Below are 18,009 nucleotides of genomic sequence, written 5' to 3' on the forward strand. Positions count from 1 at the left end.
TACTTTTTGAGATATGAGCGCCTAGATTTTAAATTTTTGGGATAGAACATTCCAAATTCGGTAAGAGATGGATGAGATTCAGAGATCAATTCTTCATGATATTGTTGATCTATTAAAATAAACACTTTCTGAGAATATAGATTTTTGAGAAAGTTATTCAATTTACCAAAAATAACTCAACTAAAAGTAATTTTTGGTCATTTTCATGAAATTGAATAACTTTCTCGAAAATTGATATTTTCAGGAAATTTTTGTTTACTAAATCAACAGTACCATGAAGAATCTATCCTCTGAATCTCATGGATCCATCTCTTACCGAATTTGAAATGTTCTGTCCCAAATATTTAAACTTTAGGCGCTCGTATCTCAAAACGTAATGATCGGAAAAAAATGTTTTCCGAGAAAACTTTTCCATTTTGATAGCTTGATGATATACAAATCGAAAAATTTTGAAAAATATCACCAGTAGAAAGTTTAATTTTAGCCTTTGCACAGCCTTAAATGATTGGGGTAGGACCAACAGGCACAGCCCGAAAGCTGTTCCTTCCCCAAAATTTGATTAATACACCAGTCCAAAAAGTAGTAGGCTATGTTTCATTCACTCTAGAATTTGAGTCTAATTTCCAATCAAAACACTTAAAAAAGATAAATTTTGATTTAGATTGCTTAAAACAAAATTAAATGACGGAATGATGATAAAATAATAATAATATTCGAGTGACCTGGCTGGCTCAGGAATGAGAACCGGAAATGACGGAATGATGATAATGATGAAGCTGTTATGAAGCGTGAATTCCTTGTAATACAAATTTGAAAAAATATTGATTTTTGGATCTAAGGAAAAAGTAAGTTAAAGCAGTAAAAATCCTACTTCTAATCATAATAGTGATCATTTTTTCGAGTCATATATTGTTGGAGAATTGCAATTGCCCAATGATAAATACAGGGAACCACTTACGGTATTTTCTTGTAGTATTGAGGAATGCATTTCACTCCTGAAGAGGAGCTCCTTAAGCCCTGCTTTTTCAAATATTTACAAGTATTTAGTATTTCGTCATGGAAAGCAACATCGAAATATTACCTTCAGGCTCAGAATCGTCTTGGTTGTCAGGACCGTCTTCTCCCAAGAGTGAATGAGCACCAGTCTCCATTAGAGGCATGGTTCCTTCCTGTAACACTGTCATCAAATTCATTATTTATTCACCCATGATGAATTAATTCATTGATAATGATACATAATAGTTGACCGAGCGAAGTGAGGTCTAAGATTCAAGTCGATAGTTTGGCATTTCGTCTCTTAATGTTTAAATGTGTATATGTTTTTATGTTGCGCATTTACGGCGAAACACGGTACCTAATAGGTTTTCATGAAATTTGACAGGTATGCTCCTTTTTAAATTGCGCGTCGACGTATATACAAGGTTTTTGGAAATTTTGCATTTCAAGGATAATATTAAAGGAGAAAGGAGCCTCCTTCATACTGCAATATTAGAGTAAAAATCAGACTATAGAATTATTCATCATAAATCAGCTGTCTAGTGGACTATAATACTAAGGTGCGTACAGACTGTCGCTCTGCTCCGCAACCGAACGTCACTCCAGCAGAGCGATTGATGATCGACCGGCGAGCAACAGTGGTTCGACCGGGGAACGCGAGAAGATCTAACATCTTCCGTAACGTTCATGATGGGTGCGTGGGCGGTGCGACTGTGGTTCGATGGTGGTACGAGGGCGGTACGAGGGAGGAGCGTGCTCGGTGCGGGTTGGAAGCACGAATATGTGTACGCAGCTCTACCCGTTCAAAAACATCGAACATCTTGAAAATGTATCTTTCCATCAACGTTGTTGACAGTTGCAGCCAGACCTGATAACAGCGCTCACACTCACATTCCGGGACGACACGTCACGGTACGATAGAAAAAAAGCTCTATGTTAATTTGGGATTTTTTCTAGACATTTTAAATTGATAAATTATTTATTAATTCTTGAGAAAACATAACAACAGGTCAATGTAACTTACTGAGCGCGAGGTCTACTGTTCACAGAACTACTAGTAAACTGTTATTTGTTTTCTCCAAGATCCAAAACTCAATTGTGTTGTCAGACACGGCCACACATCTTTGTAATGCATGCAATGAATATTCCACTTGTCAGCTGATTGATTATAAATAATTCTATAGTCTGATTGATCTTCAAAGTAGATGATATATATAGTGATATCAGAGTATGGAGGAATTCCTTTTCTTTTCATATTATCCTTAAAAAGCAAAATTTCAAAAAACCTTGTGTATACATCGACGCGCAGTTGAAAAAAGAATATTCCTGTCATATCTCATCGAATTCTATCAACGCGTTTGGCCGTAATCGCGTTACATACAGACAGACAAAAGTAAATCTAGTTGAAACATAGACCTCACTACGTTCGGTCAATTATTGACATTTCTGACAACACCCCAGGGTTTTCATATTTTTATCCCCCAAAAACATTAATTTACAAACAAAGTGCAAGATTACATAAACTATATCATATTATCATGCTCCTATCACATGGTAGCCTACCATAATAATCCAATGATAATAATCATTTTTCGCCACACTGCACAGAAAGCAGCTGTTTTCCAGTCCCTACGTAGATCTGAAAGACCTTGTTTGCAGACGACGTCAGAAAAGGGTTTCTTTTCCGGTCTAGGCCAGAAAGTTGTCTCTTTCCAGCCGCTTATGGCTGGAAACAACGCGCTAATTATTATTAATAAGTCATCCGCTAGATCGGGCGAGTGTCCACTTTCATAATAAGCTGAAGTCGCCATGATTTTAGTTCCAGTTTCGAATCAAACTAATTCGCTTCGCAACCAGTTTTATTCAATTATTTATTGTTGATTAGTGCATTCCGAATTTTCAAAAATGCTTGAAGATGACTGTGGTATTCCAAGTGAAATTTAAAAAGAATCTGAAATCCTGACTGCAAATCTTCTACCACTAAAATCGATAGGTACGATAGCTTAACGAGTATTCTTTATTTTGTATTCTTTATTTCTTTTGTCAGCAATACCTGTAGTGTGGCGAAAAATATCGTTCGCACCACGGGCAAAAATGTTTTTCCAGCTCTCAATCTTTTCTAGTCCTCGGCCTACGGCCTCGGACTTGAAAACCGATTTCGAGCTGGAAAAATCTCATTTTCTGCTCTAGGTGCGAAATATACTATACCGTATTCACTTCATTTCACAATCAAAACATCAAATAAATGACTAGGAAAGAATCAACAGGATAAACCCAAAACAGTTTTTCTCTTTAATTTTGATACCGTACTGAAATAGTCTAAATGAGGCTTTGTAAACACTTCTTATAATAATCACAAAAATTTACAGTTCAATATACATTATACTAAACATTTTGTATATGGGTTAATCAGAAAGGTGAAATCATAAATTTTTTTAATGTATGAATTCAGGGCTCCTTTTCTGTATTTATAAAATAGAAGGGTACTTCTATTTATAAAATAAGGGTACTTTTTTATTAAAAAGGGTACTTTAATTCTATTTTATGAATATAAATTATTTATTTAAAAAAAACAAGTGAGTTACAACGATATGCATTATAACAATTATTAGTTAAACTTGAAAATGCATTAATATTACAATATTACCTCAATATTATAGAAACGTTTCTTCACTTGAATGGGCTACTTCTACAAATTAATAAAAACAAATAACAATATAGAAATTTGAAGTACCCTTTATTATTTAAAATATTACAACAAGTTGAAAATGACCTAAGTTATGGTAGAAATTAGTCATTGTAATATTTTAAATAATAAAGGGTACCGTACATCAAGTTTCTATATTGTTTTTATTTTTATTACCTCAATATTCTACAATACAGTAATTTTTAACATCCTATTGTTCCCAAATCCTCAAAAAATATTAGTCAATCATCTCATGTATCCCTACTTTTAATTGATGTACCTACCATAATTCCATAATTATCCCATCCTTTTAACCACAATCAATACTAATTATTGTTAAACTTTTGTAAGCCGTCATTTTTTGTAAAACAAGTCCTTCTATACAGTGAAATTCATTTTTAAAAATTCTGTCAGCATTAATTGAATTGGAAGCTTTGACTTCATCTATGAAGGAATGCTGACAGATTAAAATGAATCGCACTGAATTCTGTAGAAGTTGCTTTCATGAACATTACCTGACCATCAATCTGATAATTGTTTCTAAAATACATCCTACTAGCTTAATAACAGTAATGCACATGCGCAATGCTCATAGGATAATTGCAATGCTTGTGTCTCATGACTCAAGACATCCCAAGGAGGTTATCATTACATAGAACAACAGTGCTTTGAATATACAAGATAGATTTCGGTACCCAAAAAATACTTTTAGCATGCAAATAATAATAGTTAATCATCATTGGATCCTACATTTTTAAATCAGCTGTAATTTGTTAACGGATAGATTGATAAATAATAATTAAATGAGATTCCTTTCAGAGCTACATACGAGACAATCTAATAATTGATGGGTTCAGATAGAAAGTAATAATATATTATTGATGAAGAAATGTTACAAGGTTGTACATTATCAATTGTATGATTAGGCTAATAATCATGGACGGAATTGATTGAAGGATGGATGTTCTATGGAACGAAATTCTCTGTACCTAATTAATAGTTTTGAGGACATTGAGCTTTCATCATCTTTATTCACTCAAATATTTATGGAAAAAATTATGAAACACTATTTCAAAGTATAATATCAAGTAGAGAAATCGGAGGAGGAGTATATTGACAGGAAGAGCTTGATTGGCTTATAATGAAGTGATAATTATATTTGGAAATTGTGATTAAATTATTTATGGAGACAACAGGTTACCCCTAATGTGTCTCCTTCACAAATACAACAATACAAGAATATTATACAATGAAAATACAATGAGCAATGTAACTTACAATTGCAATATTGTTAAATTGCTTATTATCTTTGAATAAGCTATTTAAAAATTCAACACAAATTCTAATAGATGTCATTATCTCTATGCACATTAACTTAAAATGAGATACTGAATCTGTTGATCAAATCAACAGCCTATTAGAGTTGGTTGTCATTAAATCATTCTCGCAGGATTTATCCTAAGAATTCTCCAATTTTGTTATCCATCATGAACGGCTTACTATTAAATCACCTCCTTTTTGGTTAAATAGAACGACTATCAGTCAAATTTGACAGTATCCCAAGTCTCTCAGGATTCAAGATTTTATTCAATAAAACTCAGGCTTGTGAGGTATAGAATATTTAACATCTTAGCTTAGAAATTTATCTTCTATAAGATCAACTAATAGCATTTCTGTATTAAATTGTTATTTAATTCGATAAAAATTAATAACATTAGGTAACGCTAAATGGACTAGCATATAATGGCGGTCAGACTAACTTATGTTCTCCTGACCAAAAACAACATAACATTCAGAAGAAATTGGAAAAATATAGTGTATATATGTAGACATTTGAGACTCATGAGCTTAATATGAGCCTTAGCAGGTTTTTCCCTGTATTGTATTAAGTGTATTATTTTGTATACAATATTGCATAATAGTATGTTAATATTCAATTGTATTTTTGTCTTGAAAATGGAAAATAAATTTGATTTGGTATGTGTTGTGTATCTACCATACGCTAAATAAATAATAAATAATTTCATTCGATTACAGTTTATAGATTATATTGTTGAAATACGGTATAGAGTATTCTTGGTAATCAGACTTGTTATTCAAATTATAGTATAGCAACCCATTTTCTTGAAATATTTCATCAATAGTTGTGGGTGAAACTTCAAGAATAGTGTCTACAGCATTCATACTGCAAACTATTTTTAAAGATGAAATGAATGATACGGAGGAAGCTATGAAAGTTGAAACATTTATATGGAACGATCTTCCCTTTGTGATTTAAGAGAGTATATCCTTTCCTTTCAAGGACGAGAGCAAATTGATAAATACAGTTTGAATTGAAATTGGAATTATATATTTATTCTTCTTCTTAGAAAGTACAAACAATAGACAATATACAATATACATACATATAAAAAACTTGAAGAAGGTTCCTCACATGGACAAAACCTGTGTGCTAGGAACGTACACAACATCAGTAATAACAGTATAACAGTAATTATATTATTTTGATAATTACTATATTGAGAAGCTGACACTGATACTGTTGATATGTTTCAACGGGTTCTTGAGAAAATTGAAGAAACTTGACAGGGGATGAGAGAAAACAGGATGAAAGAGAACAGTAGAGGAAAGGAAGGGAAAGAGAAGAGAAGAAATGAAAAGAGAGAAAGAGGAGAAAGAGGGGAGAGAGAAAGAGGGGAGTGAGAAAGAGGAGAGAAGAAAAAAGAGGAGAAAGAGAAGAGAAGAGATGAAAAGGGAAGAAGGAGGAGAAAGAAAAGATAAGATTAGATCTATTTTTTAGAGAACTATAGAAAATAAAGAAGTAATAAGAGAAAAGTGATTAAAATTATTGAGATTCTAGTGAAAAGAGCTTACCTCCTGAGAATCCGTCATCCCCCTCAGACCCATCCCCTCCGTCGGGTGCTTCCCCCACCCCTTGGGGTGTGATGACGTCATCATCAGTAGGCGCCACGCCTGGTTCGGCTGGGTTCAGCGAAAGGAACAAACGAAAAGGAACTAAATAATAATGCAGTACTATGTTCAACGTGCACTAACATTAAATAATGCAGAAAAACACAAACACAAAAAGTGCATCAACATAATTATAAAAATACACAAAAACTTGGAGAACAGAATATCAAAATGCATACAATGATACTAAGTTTGAAAAAATAAAGTAAACTGTATTCTACGAAGATTTCATAACGTACACAAAAAATGCAATTATTCAAAACTTGGAGTGAAAATAATGATCAAGTATTATCTTTATGATAAACTTAATTTTACATAGACTGAATACACACAAATTTTATAAGACAGGAGTGCCCACAAGGGGGAGCTTGGAGGTAGACTGCGCCCTTGAAAAATTCTAGAGTGGGGGTCTAAAATTCAAAAAAATCAAATCCCAAAAAAAGGTCAGAAGTGTTGTAGAATGACTACTGACGACACGACAATGTTCATTTTTTGGGGGTTTTCAACTCAAGGGGCAATAGCAGCTGAATTTCCACAATTTCAGGGGCGAGGGTGGTTCGTCCAAGGGTTTTAGGGGGGATATTCTTCTTCTGTAAGAGAATAGAAACTACAAGTAGGGTAGATGAACATTATGCAAGTTTGCACTATTGGAACAAAATTTGTAATTAGATTACATTTTGTTGGAAAGGGATATTTTTTGAAAGAAGTAAAATAAGGAGGGTTAAATTGGAGATAATAGTGATGGAAAACAAAGGAATGTTTGAAAATGTGTTTGCATAGAAAGAAATGTGATAGTTGAATGATAATTTTGAAAAACGTTCTGGAAACGATCCTGAAAAAACGCTTCATGTGGCTTGGCCCTTACTCTTCTTCTTCTTCTCCTCCTCCTCCTTCTTCTTCTTCTTTTTCTTCTTCTTTTACTTCTTCTTTTCTTCTTCTTTTTCTTCTCCTTTTTCTTCTTTTTGTTTAGGAGTAGAAAGAAAGTAGTCGGACGAGATTTTTGAGAATTGGGGAAATAATTTTAAAATAGAAAAAAATGTGATTAAGTAGAAATATCTGAGTAGAAAGGACTGTTGTTGGAGAGAGATAGAATAGTTAACCATAGACAGATCATAATTAATTATCAAATTAATTGATTTATGAATCTTTATAATACTTTTTGTCAGTCTGTAATCAGTATTCCCACTTTGTCATTATTTCAATGAAAATCAAATAAGGCTGGTCACACAACGATTAGTCAAGACAAGACTAGTCACTTTTAGTCACAATACTTCACATAGTTGCTTATGGAGTCATGTCTAATTGCAATGACTAATCAGTGTATGTTGCGTCATAAGCAGCAATGCTGTGAAGTATTGTGACTGAACGTGACTAGTCTTGTCTTGACTAATCGGTGTGTGGCCAGCCTAATATAGACAAATTGAAATATAGGCTAATATGCATTATAAAGAACCCTTTATTTTATAACATCACAACCAGTATTCCAACTCTTCAAGAGCCATTTTCAAGTGACACTATATCATATTGTGTTTTCAATAGATTCAGTAGCCCTATGAAGAAAACTGAATATAAACAAACCATAATGAAGTGTTCCGCTGCATAATCAGGATGAAGGTATAATGACTTACTTTACATGAGTAGTGTGTTCATGAACCTGGAGTCTGCATGTTTGCCATCAGTTGTAACGGATTAACAACACAATAATTAACCTCTCCTCTGTCCTATTTCTAGCTATATTCATCTCTCTCTCTCTTCCTCTCTCTTCATTCAATTCGGTCCTTCACTTGTCGGCATTTTAGAGTGACTGATAGCCCATTTTATACAAGGACAACAATGGTGTGCTAAGCTGTTGTTTACATTTCATGATATTGCTTGCTAACAGTTTCTTCTTCTTCTCTTCTTCTTCTTCTTCTTCTCCTTCTTCTTCTTCTTCTTCTTCTTCTTCTTCTTCTTCTCCTTCTTCTCCTCCTCCTTCTCCTTCTTCTTCTCCTTCTTCTTCTCCTTCTTCTTCTCTTTCTTCTTTTTGTTTTTCTCCTTATCCCCCTTCTTTCATCTATTTATCTCCTATCGATCTTCTACTCTTCTCCTTTTCTTCTCTCTACTTGTGTTTCGTCTTATAATATTCTCTATTCAAATTCTATTTCAAATTTTACTTACTCTTCTCTCTCGTCTCTCTTCCTCTTCTTAATTTATAAATCCTGCCTCTTCCTATTTTCTTAATTTATATTTTGTAAATTCATCTATAATTTGCTCTATTCTAAGCTATTGTATATAAGTGTATAAACCAGTATTTACTGTAATCTACATAAATAAAGTACTCAATCAATCAATCAATCTTCTATACATCCACATCTTTTAACTTTCCTTGCCCTATTACCATAGGTAAGGAAAGTATTGCTTTCCGAAAAAAATTGAGGTACCCCAATTTCTAAATTTCTATACGTTTCAAGGTCCCCTGAGTCCAAAAAAGTGGTTTTTGGGTATTGGTCTGTGTACACGATATCTCATCTCCCATTTAACGGAATGACTTGAAATTTAAAACTTAAGGTCCTTACAATATAAGGATCCGACTCGAACAATTTCGATCAAATGCCATTCAAGATGGCAAAAATGTTGTTAAAACAGGGTTTTTCGCGATTTTCTCGAAAACGACTCCAGCGGTTTTGATCAAATTTATACCTAAAATAGTCACTGATAGCTCTATCAACTGCCACAAGTCCCATATCTGTAAAAAATTCAGGAGCTCCACCCCATCTATGCAAAGTTTGATTTTAGATTCCCAATTATCTGGCTTCAGATACAATTTAAACAAAAAATTTCAAGTGGAAAAGATTGAGCATGAAAATCTCTACAATTAAAATGTTCAGTAACATTTTCACCTAAAATTGAAAATAAGTTCGAAGTTCGAGAAAATGTGATTATTCAATTTTCAAACTGTTGGCAAGTGTTGATCTATTAAACCATTCACTATGAATAGATAGCAGACTTCATGTGTCTGCAGCGCTATTGTCCTGTCACCAGCTGGCTTAGATCTTTGAATAGTAGACTTGAGATGCGTGTGAACACTAGCGTCAGTTGATCAATTTCCATAACGGCAAGGAAAGTTGTGTGAGTGCGCCACACCAGATTTTTATAGTATTCTTTATTAATTACTTCCCTTTCCTCTGTTCCCTTCTTCCTCACTTGCTTTCACTGCTCTTTGCCCATCGGTAGACATTTTCGCTCTTCCCCTTTCCTTCTTGATCATTCTCTTTCATTTTCTTAATCTTCACGCGCAAATCCTTGCGAAATTGACAAGTCGAGACACTCCATGTAGCCGTCATACGAAATGAGAAAACCGATTGACACGATCTCTTGGGAAATTCGTGTTCTTCATCTTAAAATAGTGAGATCAATTGCAGAGGTTATTTGGAAAGTAATTAGTGGGATGTTGCAATCGACACTGAGCAACCATCATTAAGAAACAATGGAACAACTTAATAGTTCATCAGATGAAGCTATATGTTGAAATTACTTGTTGAAATTCTGTTTTAAGTGACAGGTTTGTCTGTTCCAAAGTTGTTATTCATTTATTGAAGTTTTTTTCAGTTATCTGATTAATAGTATGACATCAATTGGGACCGGACTCCACACCTTCTATAGCAAGATTTCTTGCTATAGTGAGGTTCACGTTATAATATCAGTGGAACAGACATGACAACGTAATCTTTGGATAACCAACAACTTGAACGACTAGCATGCAGCATCGATAGTAATTATTGGGAAGCCTCAAAGAACAAAATATTTACTAACAGATGTGCTGTTTATTATCTTTCACACTTGTTTTCTTGGTTCTTATTTTGTACTGAAAATAAATTTTGTTATTATGGCGATTCTGTTGCTTAAGCCGCCATTTTGTCACACCGTTGAGTAGGAGGAGACTGTCTAGCTGGGCCAATGGCAGGCGTTCATGCCCTTGACCAATAGCAGTACTCACCTACTAGTATAAATTCTGCTGCTCTTGTATTTAGTTTTAGTCTATCAGAGATTGACAATGGTGAAATATCCGAAACAGGTCTTTCTAAGTATCAATAAATCTGTGGTTTTGACAATTTATTAGTCTTTTTCATTCAATATGAATAATTACCACAATATATACTCCACTACACAAACAGTTATTTGTGCAACTAGTGCACAAAGTGATAGTTTGCTGCACCAAAAGAAACGTTTACTTTCTTTACGTAAAAGGAATGGCTTCTTGAGTGCAGCAGAGGAACTTTGCGCACGTATTTCACATTAAGTTTTTCCTACAGTTACCATTGAATATGAAAAGTGGGTAATTATGGATAAAATGATGGCTGAAATCCATCAAATGTTTGTGTGTGTGATGCTGTTATTAATAACAACCTTTATTCATTTAAAAATAATAATCCAATTGAAGTTGAAAATTCTCAGCCAAAGTTCTCATTTTTATTCATTCAAGAATCAGAAAAATACAGATAAAACAAAAAAATTGCATTCAAAATACATGCCAACAGCTTGTTCGGATGGCTGCAAAATGGCTGAACCGACAAGTGCGCGACCTAGCGGGAAGAATCGTACCTAACTTCGTTTCATCCAGCTAAAAACAGTATTTAGATATTTAGAATTATTATGATTAACTAGAATTACCGAAAAATACTATAAGTAAACTAAAAGATATTTATAAAATAACATAGACAACAGAAAATATTTGATTGTAGTATATTCTAATGTTATTTTATTAATTTTATTGACATGGATTTCGAACGGTAATTATTTAACCTGAAAATTTGAATTTCAAAATGTGTGTTTGCTACATTTCTCATTGCTTGGAGTTGAAATAATTATTACTGTCAATAGAAAATAAACATTATTATTATTAAATGATGAGAAGTTATTATTTAATTATGATTTAGATAAACATTATTCTTGTTTTGGATTTCTAGATTGGGATTTTATCATGAATGTGGGGTAGCCATTGAAATGATTCTTATCTAAATCTAACCACAGTCATTGTTACCAACTTAATTTTTGTTTTCCTGCACTAATCCTCCATATAACCCACCAACTATTTTGTGTTGCCATGTTGCAAATCTGGAGTGCAGAAAAATTTTTTCCCGCACTAGAACGGAAAGGTGATTCTTTGCGTTCTGTAATCAGTGCAGGAATGGCCACTTTTCAAGGTAACTGTAGGAAAAAGTAATCTTTAGAATAGTTTACTAATACTATATTTCATCCATGATTGTAGATGATTACATTAATTGTACGATATAGTACCATATAACCAGTATAATAGTCCACTATAGTGAGGTTCACGTTTTAATGGCAGTGGAGGAATATGGGGAGAAGAACGTTGCCGATTCTCTGCCATGCCGCTGCCTTCTATAGAGGATAGCTGATACCAGTATATTTGATGAAATATTAACTGTTCATTCTTGTTAAAAATAATCACTTATATTTTATTTGTCAAGAAAATATATTTTTTTGAATAATAAGTTTCCATAAATATGAGATTGGATATTTTGTTAATTAATTATATTTCTACATTGTTAAAAAACGTTCCAACATCTTTACAGAGCTAGAACAGGATAACCCTATCTGCTTTGTCGATTGATAGACAAGTAACAACTCCAATCTCAATCAAATGCTGCGATTATAATAACTTGGACCTCACTATGTATACAAGAAGGTATATGAGACACGTATAAACTAAAGCATGCTATTTGTTAATCATCTAATAACCGTGTATGTAATTCTGTTTTTTACTCTTCATAAAATGAAACCGAATTTGTTCACAACTTCAAAATGAGATAAAAAACAAAATCAAATAGGCCTAGACGTTTACAAAAGAATTGAACAATCTATTTATGATCATTTATTAATCTATTTATTATAATAAAGTATTTTATTTTAGGGCTACTTGAATTGATTTATTAGCCTATAGAAATTGCTTGTACAAGAGTCCAAATTTTCACACTTAAAAATAATGCTTGAAACTATTGTAGGTGTGCATATGAATGCTTGAAACTAAAGACACGTATAGACTAAAGCATGCTATTTATTGTTAATCATCTAATGTATGTAATTCTGTTTTTACTCTTCATGAAATTTAATGTGTTTATATAAAAAATATATAGAGGGTAGGCTAGTAATTTTTATAATAATTATTCATTCATCAATACAATAATATTACAAAACTTATAGATAAACATATACATAATTGTTATATTATACAAACAAAATTGCTAATAGTAAACTTAGTTCTAATTATGATACCCCACTATAATAATATGTGTCGGGGTTTTCTAGAAGTTTCCATCCTCTATATTCCATTTACAATATTATTAGATAGTTATATTTTACGTAGGCATTACCTATATCCATATTTCTCTTTTTACTGTACTGCCAACAAATATTGTAAAAACAAAAGTTGATTTTCAACAAACAGCCTCTCACAAATTAATGAGTTGTTCATTGTTTCTCAATTGAATCAACCAGAAGAAATCACTCACGAAAATGTGAAAATATTTTTTTCTCAATTAAAGCAAGCAATCATGGTTCCCAGGACTCATCATTAAACTCTATCATCTGTCAAGAACCAATCCATCTCTAGAACTATCACCTTTGCGGAAACTGCCAATTAACTCATTAAAATACGGAACACAATGGGTTCACTTCTCAACCAAATATTCAGCTATCAACTTTGGAATGTATCCAGAAACTTTCTTTCCAGTGAAAGGAATTGGGTTGTTTTCTATTTTTTAGCTACTTTCTTCAATTGTAAGTGTTCGGAGGAGATGTTAAGAGTAGTGAAATATGTGGCTTGATTATAGCCTGGTAAGCCAATCATCTCATTATCTTTGGTGAATCTGTTTCACTCAGTGTAGGCCTATCTGCAGTTACTATGTATTTGATCATTGAAATTGGTAAAATGAATGCGTTCCAATTATTTTTACTTTCCTTGCCCTATTACCATAGGTGAGGAAAGTATTGCTTTCCGGAAAAAATTGAGGTACCCCAATTTCTAAATTTCTATACATTTCAAGGTCCCCTGAGTCAAAAAAGTGGTTTTGGGGTATTGGTCTGTATGTGTGTGTGTGTCTGTGTACACGATAAAATTAACGGAATGACTTGAAATTTGGAAGTTAAGGTCCTTACAATATAAGGATCCGACACGAACAATTTCGATCAAATGCAATTCAAGATGGCAGCTAAAATGGCGAAAATGTTGTCAAAAACAGGGTTTTTCGCGATTTTCTCGTAAACGGCTCCAACGATTTTGATCAAATTCATACCTAAAATAGTCATTGTTACGCTCTATCAACTGCCACAAGTCCCATATCTTTAAAAATTTCAGGAGCTCCACCCCATCTTTGCAAAGTATTATTTTATAATCCAAATTATCAGGCTTCAGATACAATTTAAACAAAAAATTTCAAGTGGAAAAGATTGAGCATGAAAATCTCTACAATTAATGTTCAGTAACATTTTCACCTAAAATTGGAAGTAAGCTCGAAATTCGAGAAAATGTGATTATTCAATTGCAAGCTGTTGGCAAGAGTGTTGATTCTATTAAATCATTCACTATGAAGAGATTGCAGACCTCGTGGGTCTCCAGCGTTATTACCCTGTCATCAGCTGGATCAAATCTTTGAATACTAGACTTGAGATGCGCGTGAACACTAGCGTCAGGTGATCAATTTTCATAACGACAAGGAAAGTTGTGTGAGTGTGCCACACCCGTTTTTTAGGATTTATGTTGGTGAACGTGGATCGGATATGTGGTGGAAATAATTCTTCTCAAATATAAATAGAGTATCAGATACAGTGAATAGTGGTGTTCAAATCAAATAGAGATCACTCCAATAGATACTACAGTTTCCAGAAGTCATCTTATCATCATCTTCCAACGGTACAGGCATGACTGCTTGTTCCGGTCTTTCAACTTGAAAATTGGACACGGATTTTCAACAGTGTCCAGACGTATTTCAATAAAATAAAGAAACTTAAATTGAGGAGACATGTAAGATTTAAGTTATGAATAAAGAAAATAGAGGAATAGACAGGGGCTAATAATTTTACTTTGAATAGAAAAAGTCATGAAAATTTGTTAATTAAATAAATGAAAATTTCTCAATTATACCCCATTCAAATGGAGTAAATCTTATTAGCATTCAAATGGGGTTGGCAGCTCTGACTGCTGTGAAAACAAAGCTGAGTGATCGCGTCCGAGTGGAAATCCAATTTTGAGTGAAATTAATTCTCAATATAGGCATTTAGTGTACAAGTTTCAAGTTTGAGAACGTTCTGTGTCAGGTGAACAAATAGGTTTTATTTAATCTTCAACCAGAGTCTAATTTTGAACGTTGATAGTTTGCTAATACAGTTATAGGTTAGAAAATATTAACTGAAATCCAAACTTCCACGCGCAGGTGGCTTCGTATTTGGACTTTGATCTCCCTGCATCAACCTTGAAATAAAAAATTACCTACCAGACATTCCAAGGAGGGAAAAATTAGAGACAAACCGAATCATCAACAGAGGATCTTCAACATACCGTTATCTATTGTGGCTACAAAGGCTCATCCATTTATCTCTACGAAATTTAAAATGACGCCGAGTAATCAGATAATCAGAGGCTTTAAAATCGCGTGATTCTTCTCAATAAGAATTTATCGAATACTTTCTTCACCACATTTATACACGAAACAGATGCTACACTATGTCGATAATAGAGGGGAAACTGGATAAGATTCTTGAGAAGCTAGAAAAGCTAGACTCTCTGGATAAAAAGTTTGACGCATTGAATTGTCGTTTTGAGAAAGAAATAAAAGAGATTAGATCTGAAGTTCTCCTCATGAAACAAAATGCAAAGAGTAACGAAGAGAAAGAGCGAAAATTCAATCTATTAGTATACGGTGTTTCAGGTAGCAATTTTGTTGACATGAATAGAGAAATCATGAATATGTTGAAGTATCTGCTTCCCGATATAAATAGCAATAGCATCAAGGATTTATGGAGGACAAATAGAAGAAAAGATAGAGCACCAGTACTTGTGAAATTCAACTCCATTATTACTAAAAATATGGTATTGAGGAAGAAAGGTAAACTCCAAGAAGAAGAACACTTCAAAAATGTCCAAATCAAGGAGGATTTGACCCAAGAGACTAGAGCGATCAGAAGAGACTTGTTTGCGCATCTATTGAAGTTGAAGAGTCAGGGAAAACATGTTGTAATGATAAAGGATAAGCTGAAAGTAGATGGAAAACTCTGGAAACTCAGGACCTGGAGGAACGGGAGGCCAAGTCAGCGAAGCGGGCGAGAAGTGAGGAGTCATATTCGAGGAAGCAGGAGGAAAATTATAAGAATTTTCACGGCGAACAGGTTGTCAAAAAAGGAAGGAAAGTTGGGAATAGCGGAAGCATAAAAAATTTTCTTATTGAAGCCAGTGGTACAAATGGAAAAATGAGTCAGATAAAAGATCTGAAAGTAGTTATAAATGGTGATGGAAGCGTTTTTGAAAATTCAAAAGGGGAAAATTATGGAAGCCAAGGAGTCTCTACGAATCAATCATAGCAAATAATAAGAGGAGAAGGCGAACCTGCATATGACGGAGCATTAAAACCAAAATATCACAAAACCAACCCTGCCATCGTTCAATTGAATTACGAGCAATTACAAGATACTATTCTGGAATATAGGAGGCATGAACAATTTTCATTTATTAGATCTTGAACAGTTGACTGTTCTCTCAGGCTTGGATGTCATTTTTCTTTGTGAAACCTGGTTGACGTCGAATTGTGTGCCTCTTCCCGGGTGATCAATGATAAGTTTAATTCCATCTTCGTGAATGCTATAAAAATAAGGACATTGGCAGACCAAGTTCAGGTTTGATCGCATTGGTGAACAAGCTACATAGTTACAAAATAATAGATCAATCGCCGTTCTGGCTTGTACTCCTCATTGAGACTACTAAAAATAGAAGATTTGTGGCTTGTTGCGTGTATTTTAGACCGTCCGATTCAATGCAGGTTCTGCTTGATCTCTTCAATTCCGTGATGCATGAAATATTGGAGCTCTACGGAGATTGTGAAATTTTCGTTGGTGGGGACCAGAATAGTCGCATAGGTATTTTGAATAACATAGACGACCCTGACGTTTTCGAAGATAGTCGCATCCGAGAGGTCCGAAATACACAGGATTTCACCGTTACAGCAAGAGGAAAACTTTTGGTGGAGTTCATGGAGAGTCATGGAATGTATGTTTTAAACGGCCGTACTGATAGTGATAGAGAGGGTAACTTTACATACTTGAGTAATAGTGGCCGTAGTGTTATTGACTTAGTCTGGACCAACTTCCACGGCTTAACTTCTACAGTGGATCTTGAGATAAGTGATGATTATCTAACCTCAGATCATCTGCCATGCTTGTTGAGAATTAGCAATTCATATGATCAAGAAGAGGAGAGGAGAGACACCGGCCGTCAGTCGAAAACAGAAACTCATATGGAATCCAAATCTTGAAATACCGTACAAGGAATATTTCGAGCAGAGTACAACCCAGGATTTACATCTAGGTGCTGAATCGATGTATAATAACTTGATACAAGAGATAAAACTATTTGGGCAGGCTCATGGAATGCTCCGTAGTAATCACGGCGGAGTTCAGACTGGACGATGTGTGGATAAACCATTCTATAATCAAGCATGTCGACAAGCAAAAAAAGCTATGTATAAATCATTTAGAATTTATAAAAACAGTAACTTGGAAATTGAATGCTATCAGGGATATTTAGGATTAAAAAGAGAGTACAAGAGAATTGTGAGAGAGTCAAAACGGAATTTCACAAGGAACAGGAAATTAAACTGAGCAGTGTAAAGAATTCCAAAGAGTTTTGGGGAATGATTCGCAGGATAAATGGTCTGAAGCCCAAAAATAACAGCATCGACCTGAAATGTTGGCAGGATTACTTGCAGAAATGCTACCCGCCGAGAATTGACTGCACAACGTGGGATGTTCTCGACGTATTGCATCCATTCTTTGATGCCCCTTTTTCTCTAGGTGAGCTGCACTATGCAATCAGTAAATGCAAAACGGGAAAAGCTGCTGGGCCTGATATGATAACAAATGAGTTCCTTATAAATCTCCCCTTCAACGGAAAATTACTGATTTTGAACATGTTCAACAAAATTTTAAACAATGAATCAGTCCCCGAAGGATGGAGTAAAGTCAATATGTTCATGATTTTTAAAAAAGGAGATAGCAGCCGACCTGAAAACTTTAGAGGAATTCTTTGGTCAATGTATCTGCAAGCTTTTCACTCAAATGATGAGCAATAGGCTTTCCAACTGGATAGA

General features: G+C 34.0%; 1 protein-coding gene across 1 annotated transcript in view; it reads right to left on the reverse strand.

Annotated features, from left to right (window-relative positions):
* Nucleotides 1-18,009, reverse strand: part of LOC111055981 (SPARC-related modular calcium-binding protein 1) — a 90,338-nt gene that overhangs the window by 18,115 nt on the left and 54,214 nt on the right. Inside the window, exons 7-8 of the mRNA XM_039431339.1 lie at nucleotides 6,557-6,697; nucleotides 1,082-1,177 (exon numbers count right to left, since the gene is read on the reverse strand). Of these exons, the coding sequence (XP_039287273.1) occupies nucleotides 1,082-1,177; nucleotides 6,557-6,697 (237 nt within the window). The remainder of the gene's footprint in view (nucleotides 1-1,081; nucleotides 1,178-6,556; nucleotides 6,698-18,009) is intronic.

This window comes from Nilaparvata lugens, chromosome 6, assembly GCF_014356525.2.
Source record: "Nilaparvata lugens isolate BPH chromosome 6, ASM1435652v1, whole genome shotgun sequence".
NCBI classification, from domain to species: Eukaryota; Metazoa; Arthropoda; class Insecta; order Hemiptera; family Delphacidae; genus Nilaparvata; species Nilaparvata lugens.